At 36.8% G+C, this 19,376-nt stretch overlaps 1 protein-coding gene across 5 annotated transcripts in view; it reads left to right on the top strand.

The window, feature by feature from the left end:
- EPC1 (enhancer of polycomb homolog 1) overlaps positions 1-19,376 on the top strand; it is a 135,601-nt gene that overhangs the window by 88,788 nt on the left and 27,437 nt on the right. For all 5 annotated transcript variants that reach the window (XM_037131192.2, XM_037131190.2, XM_053670978.1 and 2 more), the window contains 6 exons: positions 105-264; positions 14,604-14,749; positions 15,668-15,874; positions 16,200-16,348; positions 17,787-17,946; positions 19,154-19,333. In XM_037131192.2, the coding sequence (XP_036987087.2) occupies positions 105-264; positions 14,604-14,749; positions 15,668-15,874; positions 16,200-16,348; positions 17,787-17,946; positions 19,154-19,333 (1,002 nt within the window). The remainder of the gene's footprint in view (positions 1-104; positions 265-14,603; positions 14,750-15,667; positions 15,875-16,199; positions 16,349-17,786; positions 17,947-19,153; positions 19,334-19,376) is intronic.

Genomic DNA, 19,376 nt, shown 5'->3' with positions numbered 1-19,376 from the left:
AAGAAATTAAATTTAACAAATGAACAAAAACCTCTTTATAAGACTATACATTCTGTTTGCTATTTTTTTAATATGTAAACTTACCTATTTTTCCCTCCTTTAAGGAACACCATCTTCAACGGGCTATTTCAGCACAGCAAGTATATGGCGAGAAGAGGGATAATATGGTTATACCTGTCCCAGAGGCAGAAAGTAATATTGCTTACTATGAGTCTATTTATCCTGGGGAATTTAAGATGCCAAAGCAGCTCATTCACATACAGCGTAAGTAACAGCTCTCATTATATTTTCTATATCTATCATCTTCACATTTTTATCTGTTCAAGGTCATTTTCAGTACTGATTTCATTAACCAGCATGGATGAAATGAGCATTATTAGAGCCCATTTTCAACTTTTAAAATTGTACTTGAGATTTCTGCCTGACAAAAAAGATAGCATTTTTATTCTAGATTTTTAGTTTTATCTCAGCATGGAATCTTATATTACTTTAGACAAATAGGATAAAGAATATGCCTCAGATATAGAAATGGGTTTCTTACTGTTCAGAAATGGTAATGTTAATAGTCTTAAAGAACTTCTTAATGTTAGCAGACAGCAAACTTTCTGTAAGGTTCAGATAGTAAATATTTTAGGCTCTGTGAATCATTTTAGTCATTTGTCACAAGTATTTAGCTCTCTTGTTTAAGGCACAGTCAGCAATAGATAATACACAAGCAAATGGTCGTGGCTGTGTTCTCTTTATTGACAGAAAAGAAGGCAACCCAGTATCAGCCCATGGGCCAGGTTTGCCAAACCTTGATCTGTATTTTACTAATATTTTTAATTTTAGTGTTCTAACTGGTAACTTGTTTCACTTGGTAGTGATAAGTTCTTCATTAGAAATGGTGTTATGATAACTATCATATAATGCCGAACAGCTGAGAGTTTGTAGATTTAAGAGTTCATGTATGTTTCATTGTCTCAATCCCCTAGGATTTGAAAACTTAAAAATATAGTTGAAAAGTTACCAAGGTAAAATTGCAGCAGCTTTCATTGTTGTTTTATTGACATTTATAACCCATAGGTTTTTCCAGGAGCCTTTCTAGACAATTTTCAGGACAATACAAATCTATTTTGTTTCTATTGTTCTTTCTAAGGACATACAGAAACTAGTTTTTAACTCAATAACTACTTTATAACTCATATAACTTTTTCACCATATAAGCTAGTTTCTGTTCTGGATATTAAACATTTATCATTTCTTAAATGTTAAAACCAAAAGTAAATATGGTGGCCATATTGGGTCTTAACAGAACAATATTGGCATTTGATTTTTTTAAAACTTTTTTGTTTATTAATCCTCTCGTGAAAAATCTACACAGTCACTATCGATAACCACTGTTTTCACTGAAAAATGTTTATTCCTACTTTTTACCAGCACCAACATTGGCTTTTGTGGTCTCTTTGACTTTCTTCATTCCATTCTTGTGATTTTTTTGCTGTTATGTTTTTGTTTTTGTTTTTAAGAATTTTGTGTCATCCCATAGAGTACAGAATTAGTTTGTTTTTCTCCCTTTTTTTTAAAGTTGAATTTTAGTGGGAGAGAGAGAAACATCAATTTTGTTGTTCTACTTATTTATGCATTCATTGGTTGCTTCTTGTATATGCCCTGACCAGAGATGGAACTCACAACCTTGGCATTATCCGGACAGTGTTTTAACCAACTGAGCCACATGGCCAGGGCCTTTTGCTGTTTTCCTGAGATCTTCTTTTCATACAGGCCATGTCTTGAAGGTCTGTGTTTGGGTTCATCTTTCTTTTCATAATCCAGAGAAAGGTAAATCATGCCAAAGCCAGTTGCTTTGCCACTACCAAAATGGGTTATGAATCCAAATACAAAGATGACATGGTGTGGCCATGTACATTTTAACTAATTTTTCCCAAATTTTTGCCTTAGTTCCCAGGGTGAAGGACATCAATGACCATTTATTTCCACTGAAGTAATTTGTTGGTTGTGAACTTCCTTGTCTGGGTAGTTATTATGTTGTTTATGATGGCAGCCCATCTTCAAGTAGTCAGCGAGGAAAAGGGCTATCTCATGTCTATTTCATTATGTTTTATACCTGAAACCATCATAGCCAGAATGACTACCTGATTCCCTTCTTGAGTCTGGAGAGCCTTTTGTTTCACCAGTTTTGATTCATACCATTTCAGGCCCTAGTTATTCCCTCAGAGATAGCTGTGGAGGCTGCAAGTCCAAGATCAGTGTGTCTGTATGGTCTGATGAGGAGGGCTGTCTTCTAGACCATAGACTTCTTTGTATCCTCACATGGTGGAAGGGAGCATTTGATATTTTTAACATGTGATTTTTTTCATCTTTAACTTGTACCTGACTCTATTGATTTCCTTCTGAAAAAAAATAATTTCATTTTACTAAAGGTGACTTTGAGGTGAACCAAAGAAGTGTGTTTTCTTGCACACTCATATGTTTAATTACATATAAGTCACAGACACAAACATTCTACACAAATATAACCAATTCTAGAACCTAAAAGTTGGTTCTCTGGAAAATCATGTCAGTGTGAAAGTTCTAAATCTGATCTTCCTATATTGATTTACTAGAGCCACATTGTATTCCATAGCCACAAGCTGTATTATCTTACAAATGCATGCCTTTAGGTTTAAGTAGGATTGAGTAAGATAAAATTACATTAATCAATTTACATTAGCATTACTATCAGAAAAAATTGCATGTTCTATAAATATAGACTGTTTATCAATAACCAAATTTCACAACACAGATTTTACTGGTAACTGATGAATTAAATTCTGATCAGAAAAGTCAAAAGGTACTATATTTAAAAAGGACTTCACTTTGCTGACATTGTAATCAAATAATAGTAATAAAATGACAGTATTATTTATAGTTTATTTGGAAAGAAAAATTTTAATCAGTACAACTTTGAAGAATATGGTCTTTGGAAAGAAAGTCAAAATGCATTTTTTTCATTTGATAGGACCATGTGAATTTTCTTTTTTAGCCTGTCGATATGGTAGGTTACACTGTTGATTTTCAAATATACAAACCAGCCTTACACACCTAGAATAAGTCCCACTCGGCTATGGTGTATTATTTTTTTCATCATTGTTGGATGGGATTTGCTAAAATTTTATTAAGCAAATTTTTCTTATTCTGTTTTCTGGAAAAAATTGTGAAATTGATGTTAATTTAAAAATTGGCATTGGCTTTTAATATACTATAATAAATAAGAAAAAGCTAATTATAGCATAAATTTCTGCAAAGTTAACATTGTATCTTGACTGCTAGGTGATCTAGTAAATTGCCTCAAATTACATATATGGACTGGTTCATTTCAATTCCCTTAATTTCTGTTATGTAAAGCTCTTAAAAGTGACAAACTGGGTTTTTTTGAGTTTTAAAGATGATAATTAGTATGTCCTAAAAAAGCAGTGACCAGACATTTTAGAATTGTGTATTGTATTCCCCTCCTCATCCCCAGAGTATTGTTTTCCATGTGAACAGCTATGATACTTTTGCTCCACACTGTATTACTGTTTTTATAGGCTCTGAGAGTCTTGTGGCTAAAAAAAAAGTTTATTTTAACCAAGCATTTTCCAAATGTATTCATTACATGTTATCTGTTAACATTTCATTCAACATTAGTTTAGACATTCTCAACTTTTCTTCAACTGGCTTAGGAAAGAGATCATCATAGTCAGAGCTCTGAAGAAAGAAACCCATATAAAAATCATTATCTCCTTTAATTCCAGACTGTGGGTACCTTCTAAACTATTTCACTGAGTATTATTCAACATTTCCTAGAGTCTAATGTTTTTTTTCTCTTCAGACTGATGACCTGTAAAACTTCTAGATTATACAGCTAGGGCTTCTCCTTTTCTATTTATACTGGAAGAGAGGACAAAACAGTTCTGACCAGAAGACAGGAACTGTTCTTTCTCCCTCTTCCCCATGTACTTGGGTTTCAAAGTTCTGTTAAGCCTCAAAGAAAACATTTTTTTAAAGGTCTTGATATATATTTATATATGTATAGTGTGTGTATAGTTACAGGTACATGCATTTGTAGTCCCATCCACTGGAAGGGTTAAGAAGGAAAAATTTTCAGCCACAATGAACATACCTAGCACCTATTTTTTAACCCATTCCCTGCTACATGGAGCTAAAACTGTGGAGAAATGGCTGATTCCAAGGCTGGGGCAGGGTAGGTACAAGATGAACCTGGAACATCTTGTCATGCAAGAAATGAAGCTCTCACAGGGACATAGGAATTTCCACTGGCTAATTCTGAGACAATCTAAACAAGGGAATATTTAAGTACAATGATGAATTATAAGCCATTGAAAAAGTAGGAATTCATTAGTCCAAATTGATGATAAACAGATGAGTAGTGAAGAAGAAAGAGTACCTCTCATGCTTTTACAGTGGAGTGCCAAGTGCCGAATGTACATGTAAAGAGAGAATTGGAGTTGGGGAATTATTTTCACAAGCACCATGATGATTGGATCACATATGAATCATCAATGTGTGCTCAATATAAGATAAATTTGGATGAGGCACAGGATATTTGCATGGTCTTAACCTCTCCCACAAACTGCTTATTAGTTACAAGGATGGAAAAAAATACAGTGGAGTAATCAGGCGATTTCTTGACTAGTGATCAAATTTATCATCACTTATGAGGAACAGATGAACATTGTGTGCTTCTAGATGTGATATCCTGAGGAAGACTAAGTTGAGTATGTGGTATGCAGGCCAACAGTACCTAAACTAATAACAATGGAAAAAAATCAGACACAAATGAGGAATGTGATGATAATAAATAAAAAAATAATAATATCCCAGAAAGAGGGATATCTTCTTAAAAAATATCAGTGTCTTAAAAGACAAAGCATGGGGATGTTAAGTACATCATAGGGAATGTAGTCAATAATATTATAATAACTGTATGGTACAAGGCAGGTACTAGACTTTTTTGCGGGAATCACTATAACTTTAAAAAAATGTCTAACCACTATGCTATACACCTGAAAGTAATATAAATTACTATTGAATGTCAACTGTGATTGAAAATCATTTTTTTAAAAGACAAAGACTGTGGAAATGTTCCATATTACAGTTGACTATAGTGACAACAAAGAAAATAATACCTAATCCTAGACTGGTCTTATGCTGGAGGGAGAGAACATTATAAATTATTAGATTAGCTGACAAATTGGAATGTAGATAGGAGGTTACATTGTATAAATGTAAATTTAAGAAGTTGATGACCGTGCTGTGATTATATAAAAGAATCTCTATTAGTAAATATATTCTGAAGTATATTTTGCAGTAAAGAACGATGTATATTACTCTGATAGCTCAAAAATTAAAGAGAGAGAGAGAGAGGGAGTATGTGTGTTTATGTAAAGAGAACACTGTGTGGAGAAAGAGAATACTTGTACACATACAAATGATAAAACAGTACTATTTTAACAGTGGGTGAATTTGGGTTAAAAAATTTCAGGAATTCTTATAGTTTTATTTTGCAGCTTCTGTAAGTGTAAACTTAATTATAAATTAAAATGTTTTTTAAAAACAGGTTCCTGTCAGATACAGCTGTATCCTGTCTTTATGCCCTCATTCTGAAAGAATACATATTTTCTCCTTTTTGCCTGCCTCCACATCCCATTATACATACATTATTCCGGCATTTTTCTTTTTCTTTTTTTTTTTTAAATATATATTTTATTGATGATGCTATTACAGTTTTCCTATCCCCCCTTTATTTCCCTCCACCATGCACACCAACTCCCACCCACATTCCCCCCTCTTTAGTTCATGTCCACTGACATGTAAGTGGTTTGTACATGTAAGTTCTTTGATTTCTACTTTTCCTATACAATTCTTAACCTCCCTGTCTTCTACCTACCATCTATGCTACTTATTCTCTGTACCTTTTCCCTCTCTCCCCACCCACTACACCACTGATAACCCTCCATTTGATCTCCATTTCTGTGATTCTCTTCTTGTTCTAGTTGTTTGCTTAGTTTTTTTTGTTTTTGTTTTTGGTTCTATTAATAACTGTGAATTTGTTGTCATTTTGCTGTTCATATTTTTAATATTCTTTTTCTTCGATAAGTCCCTTTAACATTTCATATAATAAGGGCTTGGTGATGATGAACTCCTTTAACTTGACCTTACCTGGAAAGCACTTTATCTGCTCTTCCATCCTAAATGAAAGCTTTGCTGGACAGAGTAATCTTGGATGTAGGTCCTTGCATTTCATAGCTTTGAGTACTTCTTTCCAGCCCCTTCTTGCCTGCAAAGTCTCTTTTGAGAAATCAGCTGACAGTCTGATGGGAACTCCTTTGTAGGTGACTGTCCCCTTATCTCTTGCTGCTTCTAGGATTCTCGCCTTCATTTTAATCTTGGATAATGTAATTATGATGTGCCTTGGTATGTTCCTCCTTGGGTCCACCTTCTATGGGACTCTCTGAGCTTTCTGGACTTTCTGGAAGTCTATTTCCTTTGCCAGATTAGGGAAGTTCTCCTTTATTATTTGTTGCTCTTCCTCTTCTCCTTCTGGTACCCTTATGATTCAGATGTTGGAATGTTTAAAGATGTCCTGGAGTTTCATAAGCCTTTCCTCATTTTTTTGAATTCTTGTTTCTTCACTTTGCTCTGGTTGAATGTTTGTTTCTTCTGTCTGGTCCACATCATTGATTTGAGTCCTGGTTTCCTTCCTGTCACTGTTGATTCCCTGTACATTTTCCTTTATTTCACTTAGGATAGCCTTCATTTTCTTATCTATTTTGTTATCTATTTTTCTTATCTATTTTGACGATATTCAACCAATTCTGTGAGCATCCTAATTACCGGTGTTTTGAACTGTGCCACTGATAGGTTATCTATCTCTTCATGGCTTAGTTGTATTTTTTCTGGAGCTTTGATCTGTTTGTTCATTTAGGCCATTTCTTTTCTTTGTTTTGGTGCACCTGTTATATAGTAAGGGGGCAGGGCTTTAGGTGTCCACCAGTGTGAGGCAGCCCACCTTGCTACGCTGTGACACTGTATTTGGGGGAGGGGTTTGCGAGGGGAAAATGGCCATTGCTCTGTTCTCTGCTGGTTTTTAGTCACTTCACCCACTACCCACAGTCAAATTGGGCCCTTCTGGTGCTGATTCCTGGATGAGTGGATTTGTGTACATTCTAGAACTCTGTGGGTATCTCCAGTGAACTCTCCTGTGAGGTTGAGAGTTTCTCCTGCTGCCCCCTCAACCATCACAGGTGTTTTCAGAGGTTTTTGAGGTTTTATTTCCCAGCATGGAACCCTGGGTTGTATACTGTGTCTCACTCCCCAGTTGTTCCTCCTGGTTTATCTGCACACGAATGTGGGACCATCCAGTCTACCAGCTGCTGCCTTGCTCAGTCTGCCAGCCATTCCCTTGCCATGAGTCCTCTTCACTCCTCCTACCAGTGTGGATGAATGTTTCTTTTTAACTCCTTGGTTGTCAGACTTCCATACAGTTCAATTTTCTGTCAGTTCTAGTTGGTTTTGTTTTTATATTTGTTCTCCTTCTTTTGACTGTGCAAGGAGGCACAGTGTGTATACCTACTCCTCCATCTTGGCCAGAAGTCCAAATATCCATGCATTCCTTTATATTCCTGGTTGTCCTTGTAGTCAACTCGGCTGTGTATGGCCAGTAAGATGTGGGTAGAACTGATATAAAAGCTACTTTCCTTGTTGGGCCTCTCTCTGCTGATCCACTTAGCAATTCGAGGAATCATTAGAAAGGGGAGGGAGTCTTGTCCTTTCCAACCATTTGCAGATGTCACAGGGAGGGAAGCTGGTGGCGCGCAAGCAGCTGAAGGCGCGGATTGGATCTCGGGCTAGCTACGGCGCACACAGGGGCGCGGCTGGCTGTCTGCCATAGGTTGCGCATTTGCGTGCAGATAAACCAGCGAAGAGGCAAGCATTGAGACCGCACGGCGCAGGGCAGCAGGCTCCCACAGTTCTGCTTGGATAAACAGGCTGGGGCGAGTGGTGGGACTGGACGGACTGGGCTAGCGGAGAGGACCGCCATTGCTTCCTCTCTGACCCCCCGGCATTTTCCTTTTGGTACTACTTTATGACAGGAAAAATCTATAGCATGTGCCACAGAGCTTTATATACAAAAGATTTTTTTCTATCATTTCATAGTAAATATCACTATTGTGGTAGTCTTTTCTGCTGCTCAGAATTTATTCCAGGAGTTTTGCAAGTAGTAATTGAGAGTTAGATACCAATTTACCATTTCTGTTCTGAGAAGTTTTTCCTCAACTTTGGCTAGTTGTGTCTGTATTTTAATCAGGGATTATACTCGGTTCCCAATCCATATTTTGTGCCATTTTCATGGACCCAAATATTTCATTATTTGCTTTTTGTATTTTAAAAATACCTTCTGGAGTGTAGACATACCTACCACATACATACCCTTCACTGTATTGCGGAATCCGCGATGCAGTGAAGCCGCAATACATGAACTGAGAAGTAGCAAGGGACGACTGTATACTTCACTGGTGAGTACCCATATAGAATTTTATGTTGTTAAAATTACGTAGGTTTAAGAGTGTAGGAAGTTTAAGAGCATGTGATGTGTTTATAACAGTGCGGGAAAGGCTTATAGGAGTGTGGGAAGGGTTTATGAAGCCTTAAAATATATATAAATGATAAAATAAATATAATACCACTACTTAGTGGATTTTCACCTATCTGGGGGGGTCTCTGGAATGTAACTCCCACGATAGGTGAGGGCTCACTGTTTACACTTAGTGTGAGCCACAGTATGACATTTGTTACATAAACATTTATATACGTTTCATCTCTATCACTGGACTCTTAAATCTGCAAGTACAGTGGCTTGTACCACTTGATTTAAAACAATCAATTTATGTGTATGGTGTTCTTTCTGCTTAGGTTTATTTTCTACTGCATTTTCTCTCTATGTACATTATTGATGCAGACACCACCCGGCAGTAAGATGAGACAAATTCACACAGACTGCTCAGTCCTGTGGAGGAAAAGGGACCACACGGCCACTCTCTCAAGGGGAGAGCTCCTTGGCCCTTGCCTTGACAGGGTTTTATTGGGTTCAGTTTGCACAGGAATACAGGGTATATACATAAAGGTCATGGATCATTGTCAGGCCGAAATGATTAAACAATAGATAACATTCAGAGAACTCTTGAAGGCTTATTCTGAATCATGGTCAGATAGTTAAAGGGCCATAAAACTTTAGTAAACAAACTCTCTTCATGCTTCGACCCTTATCATTTAATTGAGAGCATTCTAAACAAAGCAGGTTTCACAGGATTTTACAGATTCTTTCTTAGGCCTGATCACCTCCAGGAACCCACCCTTTCCAGCACAGGGCCACACCTACCTCCAGCATTGTTTCAGGCTTAGGTCAAGCAGGGGAAGTAAGGCAGCCAAGAGATTAGGAGACTTCTAGCAGACAGAATGAGGACTCAGGCTATGTCAAAGCCAAGGGGTGAGGGTCCATCACCCCCTTTCTCCATAGCCCCTCAAGTCCTTCCCTGAGGGCCCCCTCATGACCGTGTCTGTCTTAGGTCATCCCTCCCTTGAGGAATCTTACCAGTCATGCACTGGGGGCCAGGCGGGGTGAAGTAAAGTAAGCAGAGGCGAAGCTCCTGCCACGGGGATAAGCTTTGTCTCCTTAGTGGCTTAGGGTCCCAAGGTCTCTCACTCAGCCTTAGCCATGGGGTTACAACCTCTGACACCAGGCAGGGCAGTTCCCAACACATTATACTTTATTTTGTTTAACCATATATATATCTTTGTTTTTCCCTATTAAATATTTTTAAAGAAGTCAGCTTCTACAGTATGGCTCCCATTATTTAATAATTGTGGGCTAGCTAGTTCTCATTTTAGTTGTCAGAACTTAATTACAGGAACCAACCCATTGGCCTAATTCTCTCTACAGCCTATTTTCTACTTTGAACACAGTAATGTGGCCCAGAAAATTTGAAGACTCTCTTATTTCTAGGACCAAGATAAATATATCTTCATCCGCTGTGGTTGAACTATTAATTAGAATTGCAGGTTTCTCTGAAGCTAAATTATACTTTAATCATTGCCTGTAAGTTTATTTTGGTCAAATGACCAAAGAGTATTCCCAAAGTGAATATTTTTAATTTTAACTTTTTTCTGTAATTTTAGTATTTTATATCTGATCAAAAATTGGCTCTCTTTATATTTTAAGATCTTAGGTGTATTTGTACCAAGTAAAAGAATAGCTTCCCACAGAGCCTAGAGCAGTCTGACTCTCAGATACTTGTTAATTTCATTGGAATACACACTGAGATCCCGATAGGAATTTTCTTTTCCAGTCTTGATTCTGTTGCCTGATATGTTGAACATGATTGACATTGATGATAAAACATATGACAGAAGTATGTCAAATGTATTTTGATAATGTAAAAGTAAATTGGTATTAGGTAAGCTTGGTTAATTTTTATAAATAAAATTAAGGTTTGTAAGTGAATTTGGTCTAAGGAAAAAGTCAATTTTATAGTGAAGGATGCAGAAGTAATGTATAAATGAGACCCTAAAAATATGTAAAATATGCCCTTAAGAAGACAGAACATTTGTCAGTTGGTCCCTATCAGTTTCTCAGTTTGGTTTTCTGAATTATCTACATCACCACTCTTTAATAGAACTTTAAATGATGGTGGAAATGTTCTATAATCTTTCCCATCTGATACAGCACTAGCCACATGTCAGTATTTTGGGCTCGAAATATGACCAGTGTGACTGAGGTACTGAGTTTTAATTTAATTAGACACACGTGGCTAGTGGTTACCCTATTAAACAATACAAATATGGATTATCTTGGTTAGAGACAAGAAAAACAAGTGTTTTTAATCCAATAAAGATTTAATCTGGACTTCCTCCAAGATGGAGGCATAGGTGGATGTGCTGTGCCTTCTCACACAACCAAGTTTAGAGACAACTAAATATTAGCAACAGAAAACAAAGCCAGAACACAGAAAATTGAACTTTTTGGAAGTTCGTTAACAACAAATTCTTCAGCCTGACCGGAAAGGGGCGAAACCAGCGGCTGGTGAAGGAAGATTTGGTCAGACGGACTCAGGCGCGTGCGGAATCCAGGCGCAGGGTTAGACCTAGTGAGCAACCCAGTGAGCGACCAAGCGAGCGACCGCGGAGGAGACAGCAGGGGAGCGGGGCTGCGTGTTGACTGTGGTCGCGCATTTGTGCGCGGGTGGACAGGCGAGGGAGTGGGCGATTGGACCGGGACCCAGCGGGTCCCTGCCGCAAGCAGCAGGGAGAGCGCCGCCATTTCCCTGCTCTGACCCCACCTCCGCCATTTCCCTGCTCTGACCCCACCTCCACATACAGCGTCATAACCCAGTGACTCTGAGTGGCCCAGCCCAGGTGAACCACCTAAGGCACTGCTCCTCACCCAGCTGTGAGAAACAGCAGAGGGGGTCGCCATTTCCCCGCTCTGACCACGCCCCCACATACAGCGTCACAACCCAGCCTCCTGGGAGTCCAAGGTACCGCTTCTCACACTTAAAGGGCCAGAACAGACCAAAAATGGCTCAAGAAGATCTCAAAGCCCTAGACCCTATAGATCTAAGCGATGAAGAAATAGCAAAACTCTCAGATGCACAGTTTAAAACACTGGTGATCAGGATCCTCACAGATCTGGTTGATTATAGCCACAAATTAGACAAATATATGAAGGCAAAACTAATTGAAATGAATGGAATTGCACAGGACACCAATAGCAATGAAAAGGAAACTGGGGCTCAAATCAATGGAGTGGACCAGAAGAAAGCAAATAATGGCCAAACAAAAAAGAGTCAAGAAGCAAGAATTCAAAGAAATGAGGAGAGTCTTAGGAACCTCCAGGACATCTTTAAACGCTCCAACATCCAAATTATAGGGGTACCAGAAGGGGGAAAGGCACAGTCACCAGTGGAAAACTTATTTGAACAAATAATAAAGGAGAATTTCCCCAATCTGGCAAAGGAAATAGACTTCCAGGAAATCCAGGAAGCTCAGAGAGTACCAAAGAAGTTGGACCCAAGAAGGAACACACCAAGGCACATCATAATTATATTAGTCAAGATTAAAATGAAGGAGAGAATCCTAGAAGCATCAAGAGCTAAGGGGACAGTCACCTACAAAGGAATCCCCATCAGACCGTCAGTGGATTTCTTAAAAGAGACCTTACAGGCAAGAAGGGGCTGGAAAGAGGTATTCCAAGTCATGAAATCCAAAGACCTACAACCAAGATTGCTGTATCCAGCAAAACTTTCATTTAGATGGAAGGACAGATAAAGTGCTTCTCAGATAAGATCAAATTCAAGGAGTTCATCATCACCAAGCCCTTATTATATGAAATGGTAAAGGGACTTATCTAAGAAAAAGAAGTTAAAGAAACATGAACAGTGAAAGGACAACAAACTCACAGTTATTAACAACCACACCTAAAACGAAAGCAAACTAAAAGGACAGCTAGATCAGGAGTGGAAACATAGAAATGAAGATCTCAAGGAGGGTTAGCAACAGGGGAGTGGGAGGAGGAGAAGGGGGGAGAAGGTACAGAAAATAAGTAGCATAGACAGTAGATAGAAAATAGATGGGGGGGGCAAGAATAGCATGGGAAATATAGAATCTAAAGGACTTGAAACACATGGTCATAAACTAAAGGGGGGTAATGGGGATGGGGAGTAGGGTGAAGGGGAATGAAAGGGGGAATAGAACAAGTATAACAGCATAATCAATAAAAAATTTAAAAAAAAAGATTTAATCTACTTCCAGATGTCTAAAAGGTCTGTTTACATAGCAATAACAGTTAGATCATGAAAAATCATTGGAGGGCCTGTGGTTGCAATAAACATGGATGCAAAGATGTTAATATATATCTGTGGCCGGAATGGCTCAATTGCTTGGAGTGTTGTCCCATAACTAAAAGGTTAGGAGTTTGATTCCCAGTCCGGGCACATACCTAGGTAGGTTGTAGGTTCCATCTCTTGACCTGGTGCATGCCATCCCTCGTTTGGGCATGTACTCTCTCTCTCGTCCTCTCTGTAAAAGCAATGAAAAAATACCCTCGGATGAGGGGGAAATTTTTTTTTTAAAGATGTGTAAATATACAGATTTTTATGAGGGAATCTTAATATTCACTTACTTTAATTAAGAATGTGATAGAAGTGTGATGTGAGTCAAAATAGAAAATGAAACAATGGTATAATATTCTTTTTATTTTTCAATTACAGTTGACATTCAATATTATATTATATTACTTTCAGGTATAGAGCACAGTGGTTAAACACATATGCTTTACAAAGTAGTCCCTGGTTAAGTGTAGTATCCCCCTGGCACCATACATAGTTGTTATAATACAGGGTAGGGCAAAAGTAGATTTACAGTTTGAGTATGTGAAACAAGTTATTCTTGTATTATTTATTAATTATTGAATTATCTACATGAAAAACTGTAAACCTACTTTTGCCCACCCTGTGTTATTGACTATATTCCCTATGCTGTACTTCACAGGAGTAGACGTCAGGTTGGGTTTTTTAAAGAATAAAATGTTTAGTCATATATTAGGTGGGCAGGCAGAAAACAACTAATGTAAAACTTGATGACATGAAATAGCTTGCTGTATTAGACATGAAATTTAATGTTGCTAGGTTATAATATGGTACTGATGAGACTGTACAAAGTAGATCAAAAAGGGTCTCATCATTGTAAGGATTTGGATTCTAAGGTGATACGTAAGAAGTTGGAGGAATTTAAGCAAGGGAAAGATGTAAGCCAAGTTATGATATAAAACTACTTAACACTACATTTTGGTCAGCCCTGCCTCATGTTGATAAGTAATTAAATGACATTTGATAACATAGAGCCGTGGTTCTTGCCCCTTTTTCAAACATTGACAAATATAGGAAACACCTCACATTTCTGTCACCATGACAGTGAGTCTCATGAGGACACAAATATGTATTTGGGCACAAACCTCCTTAGCCCAGAGTGCACTCACTGAGTGGTAGTTATTACAGCTGTTGGCAGTGGCTTCTAACTAACACCTCAGCTTAACTCTACTCCCTAGGCTTTTGGTAAAGTAGTTAAGTCATTTATAAAATGGGACTTTAAATATTCTAGAAACAATCTTATTTAAAAACCATATCTTTTTAGATTATGTCAAACCATATTGAAATTGCTCATAATTTATCAGGTTTTAAAGTGCAGAACTTTCACATAGTTCAAGCCAATACATTTTATAATCTCTGTGTTCTTAATAATGGACTTCTAGTTTATTTGCTTTTGGGAGTGGAGCCACATCCTTTGACTTTTATCACATATCTATATTAACAGTAAAGATAATCTAATTTCTTGAACTTTAAATGTGGGAAACATCTATAAGCTTAGATTGTATATCTAAAAACAAAATTTAAAAAAATCTTTCTTATTTCTTTAGAAAGTCTAGGTCTTGTTTTTATCCCGACATCTGTTAGAAGGTTTGTCAGTGGAGTGACACAGTAAAGATTGCTTATGGTTTCTTCTGTTAGCTTTTAGTTTGGATGCTGAGCAGCCTGACTATGATTTGGATTCTGAAGATGAAGTATTTGTGAATAAATTAAAAAAGAAAATGGACATTTGCCCATTACAATTTGAGGAGATGATTGACCGTCTAGAAAAAGGCAGTGGTCAGCAGGTACAGCTTCAATGTATATATAAGTGTGTGTGTATATTCATATGGAAATAGTATTGGGTGAGCCAAAAAGTCTCTTCTGTTTTTTCCATAAAATAAGATACACATTTTTCTTTTTTACCAATAACTTTATTGATTTGGATATTTTGCCTATGTTGGCTGTCTCCTTAATGGTATAACATTAATCTTGATTAATGTCTTAATTTGATCACTATCCACCTCAACTGGTCTGTTGAATATTGTTCAGCAAGAAATCTCCAATATGAAACTTTGCAAACCACTTTTGACACAATCAGTCACAGCACCTTCTCCATATACTGCACAGATCATTTTTTGTATTTTTGCAGATTGCATTTTTACCTTTCTTGAAATAATCATAATATGCCTAAAATGTGTATTTTCTTCTATCTTCAATATCAAAATGGCCACACAAAAATTCACCAATTTTGATTTTTTTTTAATGTATGCTGATGTGACAGCAATCACAATACAGTCTAACAAAATTGTTTCAACTGAAGTTAAGCTAAGTACTACTAGAGCCAGCTTATGGAAAAAAACCAAACAACCTTTTTGGCCAATCCAGTGCAGTGTTGGGGAGGGGTAAGTGAGCAGGCTTATGATTAGCAAGCATGAAGTCTTATCCTGTCTCTGCCCACTATAACCTGTATAATCTTGAGCAAGATAATTAAATTTCTCTGTGCCTCAATTTTCCCATCTGTAAAATAGAGCTGATAGATATCATAGGATTGTAGCAAAAATTAAAAATAATATATAAGCATCTAGCTCAATGACTAATGTATTTAAGGTATTCTCTGTCTTTGCTGTTGTAAATACTGTTATTTTGATGCCATTTAAATTTGGAAGTACCTTTGAACCTTATATATGTCTTATATGAAAATGACATAATAATTTTACATTTAGCCAGTCAGTCTGCAGGAAGCCAAATTACTACTAAAAGAAGACGATGAATTAATTAGAGAAGTATATGAATACTGGATTAAAAAGAGAAAAAGCTGTCGAGGACCATCTCTTATCCCATTAGTAAAACAAGAGAAGCGAGATGGTTCCAGCACAAATGATCCTTATGTGGCTTTTAGAAGACGCACTGAAAAAATGCAGACTCGAAAAGTAAGTGAATTGGGGCAATTTTACAATTTTTTTATGTAAGAAAAACTATTTATAGTTATGAATACCTCAGTATCTGGATGCTGTGTTTTATGCTCAAGTAGAGTTTTTGTACAGTAAAATGAAAAATAATGCTTATAAATTGGTATATTTTAATGTTCAACCATTTAAAATCATATACAAAATTGATTTCCTAGTGATCCATGCCCACTTTCAGTGTTTTTAACTACTCTTCTAGCCCTTCAAGTACATATATTCTTACATACATTAGTAGCTATGTACAGAATGCCACTAATTAGGAATTCTTATTACAACTTTATATTTGCAGAATCGCAAAAATGATGAAGCCTCTTATGAAAAAATGCTCAAGCTGCGTCGAGATCTAAGTCGAGCTGTTACTATTCTAGAGATGATAAAAAGAAGAGAGAAGAGTAAAAGGGAGCTATTGCACTTAACACTGGAAATTATGGAAAAGAGGTACAGTACATTTTAATGGATTAGAAAGTATGGTGGTATTAGCATTTTGTATACTGCATTAATTTATTTCCTAAGCAGTTATCTTTAACTCCAGAAATATTTTCTTTTAAATGTGTGGTACAATATACTTAGTATAATTTTACACGTCTCTCTCTATTCATTTTCTTTGAAAGTGACTGTGTTCAGTAAAATTTAAGTATGCTAGGTATTTTCATCTTGAAATCTTATTCTTTTGTCCTTATGTGAGTGTGTGCAGAACTATAAGAGAGAGAGAAATTTTTATTCTATAGAGGAGAGGGTAAGGTCTGTAATTTTAACACTCAAATAACCATTCAGCAAGGTACAAAATGAAACTTGAAGCCTTAGTCCCTTATCACCTAGTTCCTATCCACCCCCCACCTACCTCCCCCCCCTCAAAAAAAAGCACTATTTAATTTCTTATGATTCAGTTCAGAAAAATGAGTTTTATAGCACAGGCAATTCATATTAGCAGAAAGTTCCTCAGCATCATTTTAAGCATTAATTTCAACATCTCCAGCAAGTCTTTCACCAGAATTTCTAAGTTAATGTTCATCAAACCTTTGCTGGTTTTTCTTTTCTGTTTTTTTTTTTCCCCACAGTCATCTATTTATAGTGCCAAGGTAAAGGTATAAGCCAAAAAGTGAAAGAAAGAAAGAAACAAAAGGAACTATGTAATCTTTAATTTTAATAAGCATTTGTAGGGGACCGGTTTGTCTTGGCCTGGCAAATATGACTCAGCTCTGTATGGAAAACCTACAGATGCAAAGTGGTGGGCAGGAGCCAGACCTTCAAACCGAGTTTTCCCGTGGGAATCGGGCCTAGAAAATGCATATAGATTGTTATGGCTTGCTCTTGCTAAAACTCCTTCACCCTGCTCTAAAACAACAAATGTGTATTGTCTATCTTCAAGGTAATTTCCAAAGCCTGTATGAGTTCTCCCAAGGACAGAGCTAATCAGCTAGCTCATTGTCATCCCCCTCTGCATGTTCTTTTTATTTCCTTGATTGTACCTAGAATGTAGACAATAATATTCTATGTGATAGATAATCTTTCTATGATGTAAGACCCCAGGAAAACAATAAAAGCCTGTCTAGGCAAGGGTTGGGGCGCTCCCCTCTTGAGGGAGTGGCTGAGGCACCATAGGCACTCTCCCCTTGAGAGAGTAGTCATGCCTGTTCCCGTTTTCCGTACAGGGTTGTTGTCGCCTGTGCATTGATTCTCATGAACCACAACAGGCAGACTCTGTTGGACAGGGTCTACAACATCTGGCGCCTGAACAGGGACACAACAAACATTCACCAAATTAATCATAGTTTAACTGTAATTTTACCAAATCTAATCAGTGTTTATAATTAATAGTCTTAAGGATAAGTACTTACAGAATTAACTTTTTAAACTCTTTTTTTTTTAATTTCAGGTATAATTTGGGTGACTACAATGGAGAGATTATGTCTGAGGTTATGGCACAGAGACAGCCAATGAAACCTACTTATGCCATCCCCATCATCCCTATTACTAATAGCAATCAGTTTAAACATCAGGAAGCAGTGGATGTGAAGGAGTTTAAAATTAATAAGGTGATACAAAGTTTTGTGATTGTAACAGCTGAAAATGGAGTAGTATTTATCATTAGAATCAGAGTGAAACATAAAATTATATATAACTGTACCATGAAATATGCTGGAAAGCCAGCTTTTGAGTCAAATTATGCTGTTGATATAACTGTAGAGCTTGTAAATAATAATTAATTTTGTAATTAACTTTTCCCAGAACACCATAATGCCATAAACTACATAAAACTTGACAGAAATATTTAGTATATTACATAATTAATACTTGCCATGATCTTTTTCTTCCCAACAAATACCATTTTTGCCTCTAATCTTTTTTTTGCCTTTTTTCCTACACATCAAATTCTTGGCCTCTGCCATGCTGCCATATATATTTCTAACTCAGTCACAGTTGCCTGTATACTTTTATCCTTGCGTTGTCCCTGTTTAATGATTTAATATCTTTATCCCCTAAAACTGCTCAAAATTCACCACTCCAGAATGCCCTCATCGTTTAGCTAGTAATAAATCTTTACTCTTTATTTTCATAACTCCTTAGCATTGTGGCTTTATTTTCCACTGTGTTAATGGTAATATGAAGTCTGCTCTATACATATGTGAAATTATTTTCATTACTTTCCCCCCACATTGACTTCTTAATTCTTTAGAATAAAGACTAGATACCTTTCTATTTGTTCTCTCCTAGTATTTTTATTTTTTTAGTCCTCACCTTAGGATATATTTATTGAGTTGAGAGAGAGAGAGGGAGGGAGAGAGAGAAACATTGATGTGAGAAACATCAATCAGTTGCTTCTTATACATGCCCAACGAGGGATCAAAGCTGCAATCATTTGGTGTACTAGATGACACTACCAACCGAGCCCACCCAACCAGGGCAATATTTTTATAAAAAATTAAGAAAAAGAAATAGGAGCCAGCAGTAAATACTAATGGCATTTCAGAAGCTGTATAACTTTTATTCTTTTCCTTTAATTGAAACAAAATATTTTATCAGATTGTGTTTTAAGTTGTAGGAACATATTCATGTTTTCACAAAAACCAACCAAACTCTAAGACTTTACAATGCAAAATGACAAAACATGAGAGTTTTGTGTCTCTTATGAATATGAATGCCAATATTACAACAGTAAACTTCTTTTTAAAACTGCCCTAAAACTGTGAGTTTGGTCAAGATAGTTTTCTAATGTTTGATTAGTTCATGACTTTATTGCAGCAAGATAAAGCTGATCTTATCCGACCTAAACGTAAATATGAAAAGAAGCCTAAAGTCTTACCATCATCTGCTGCTGCGCCTCCTCCTCAACAGACGGGTCCTGCTGCACTGCCAGTCTTTAATACTAAAGATTTAAATCAGTATGATTTCCCCAGCTCAGATGAAGAACCTCTCTCCCAGGTAAAGACAAGAATTTTTCTATGATATAGAGGAAGAATGTAAA

The sequence above is a fragment of the Artibeus jamaicensis genome, unplaced genomic scaffold (genome assembly GCF_021234435.1).
Source record: "Artibeus jamaicensis isolate MK-2021 breed Jamaican fruit bat unplaced genomic scaffold, CSHL_Jam_final contig_659, whole genome shotgun sequence".
In the NCBI taxonomy this organism is placed as follows: Eukaryota; Metazoa; Chordata; class Mammalia; order Chiroptera; family Phyllostomidae; genus Artibeus; species Artibeus jamaicensis.
The sequence above is the reverse complement of the archived record's forward strand: the minus strand, read 5'-3'. Positions and strand labels throughout refer to the sequence as shown.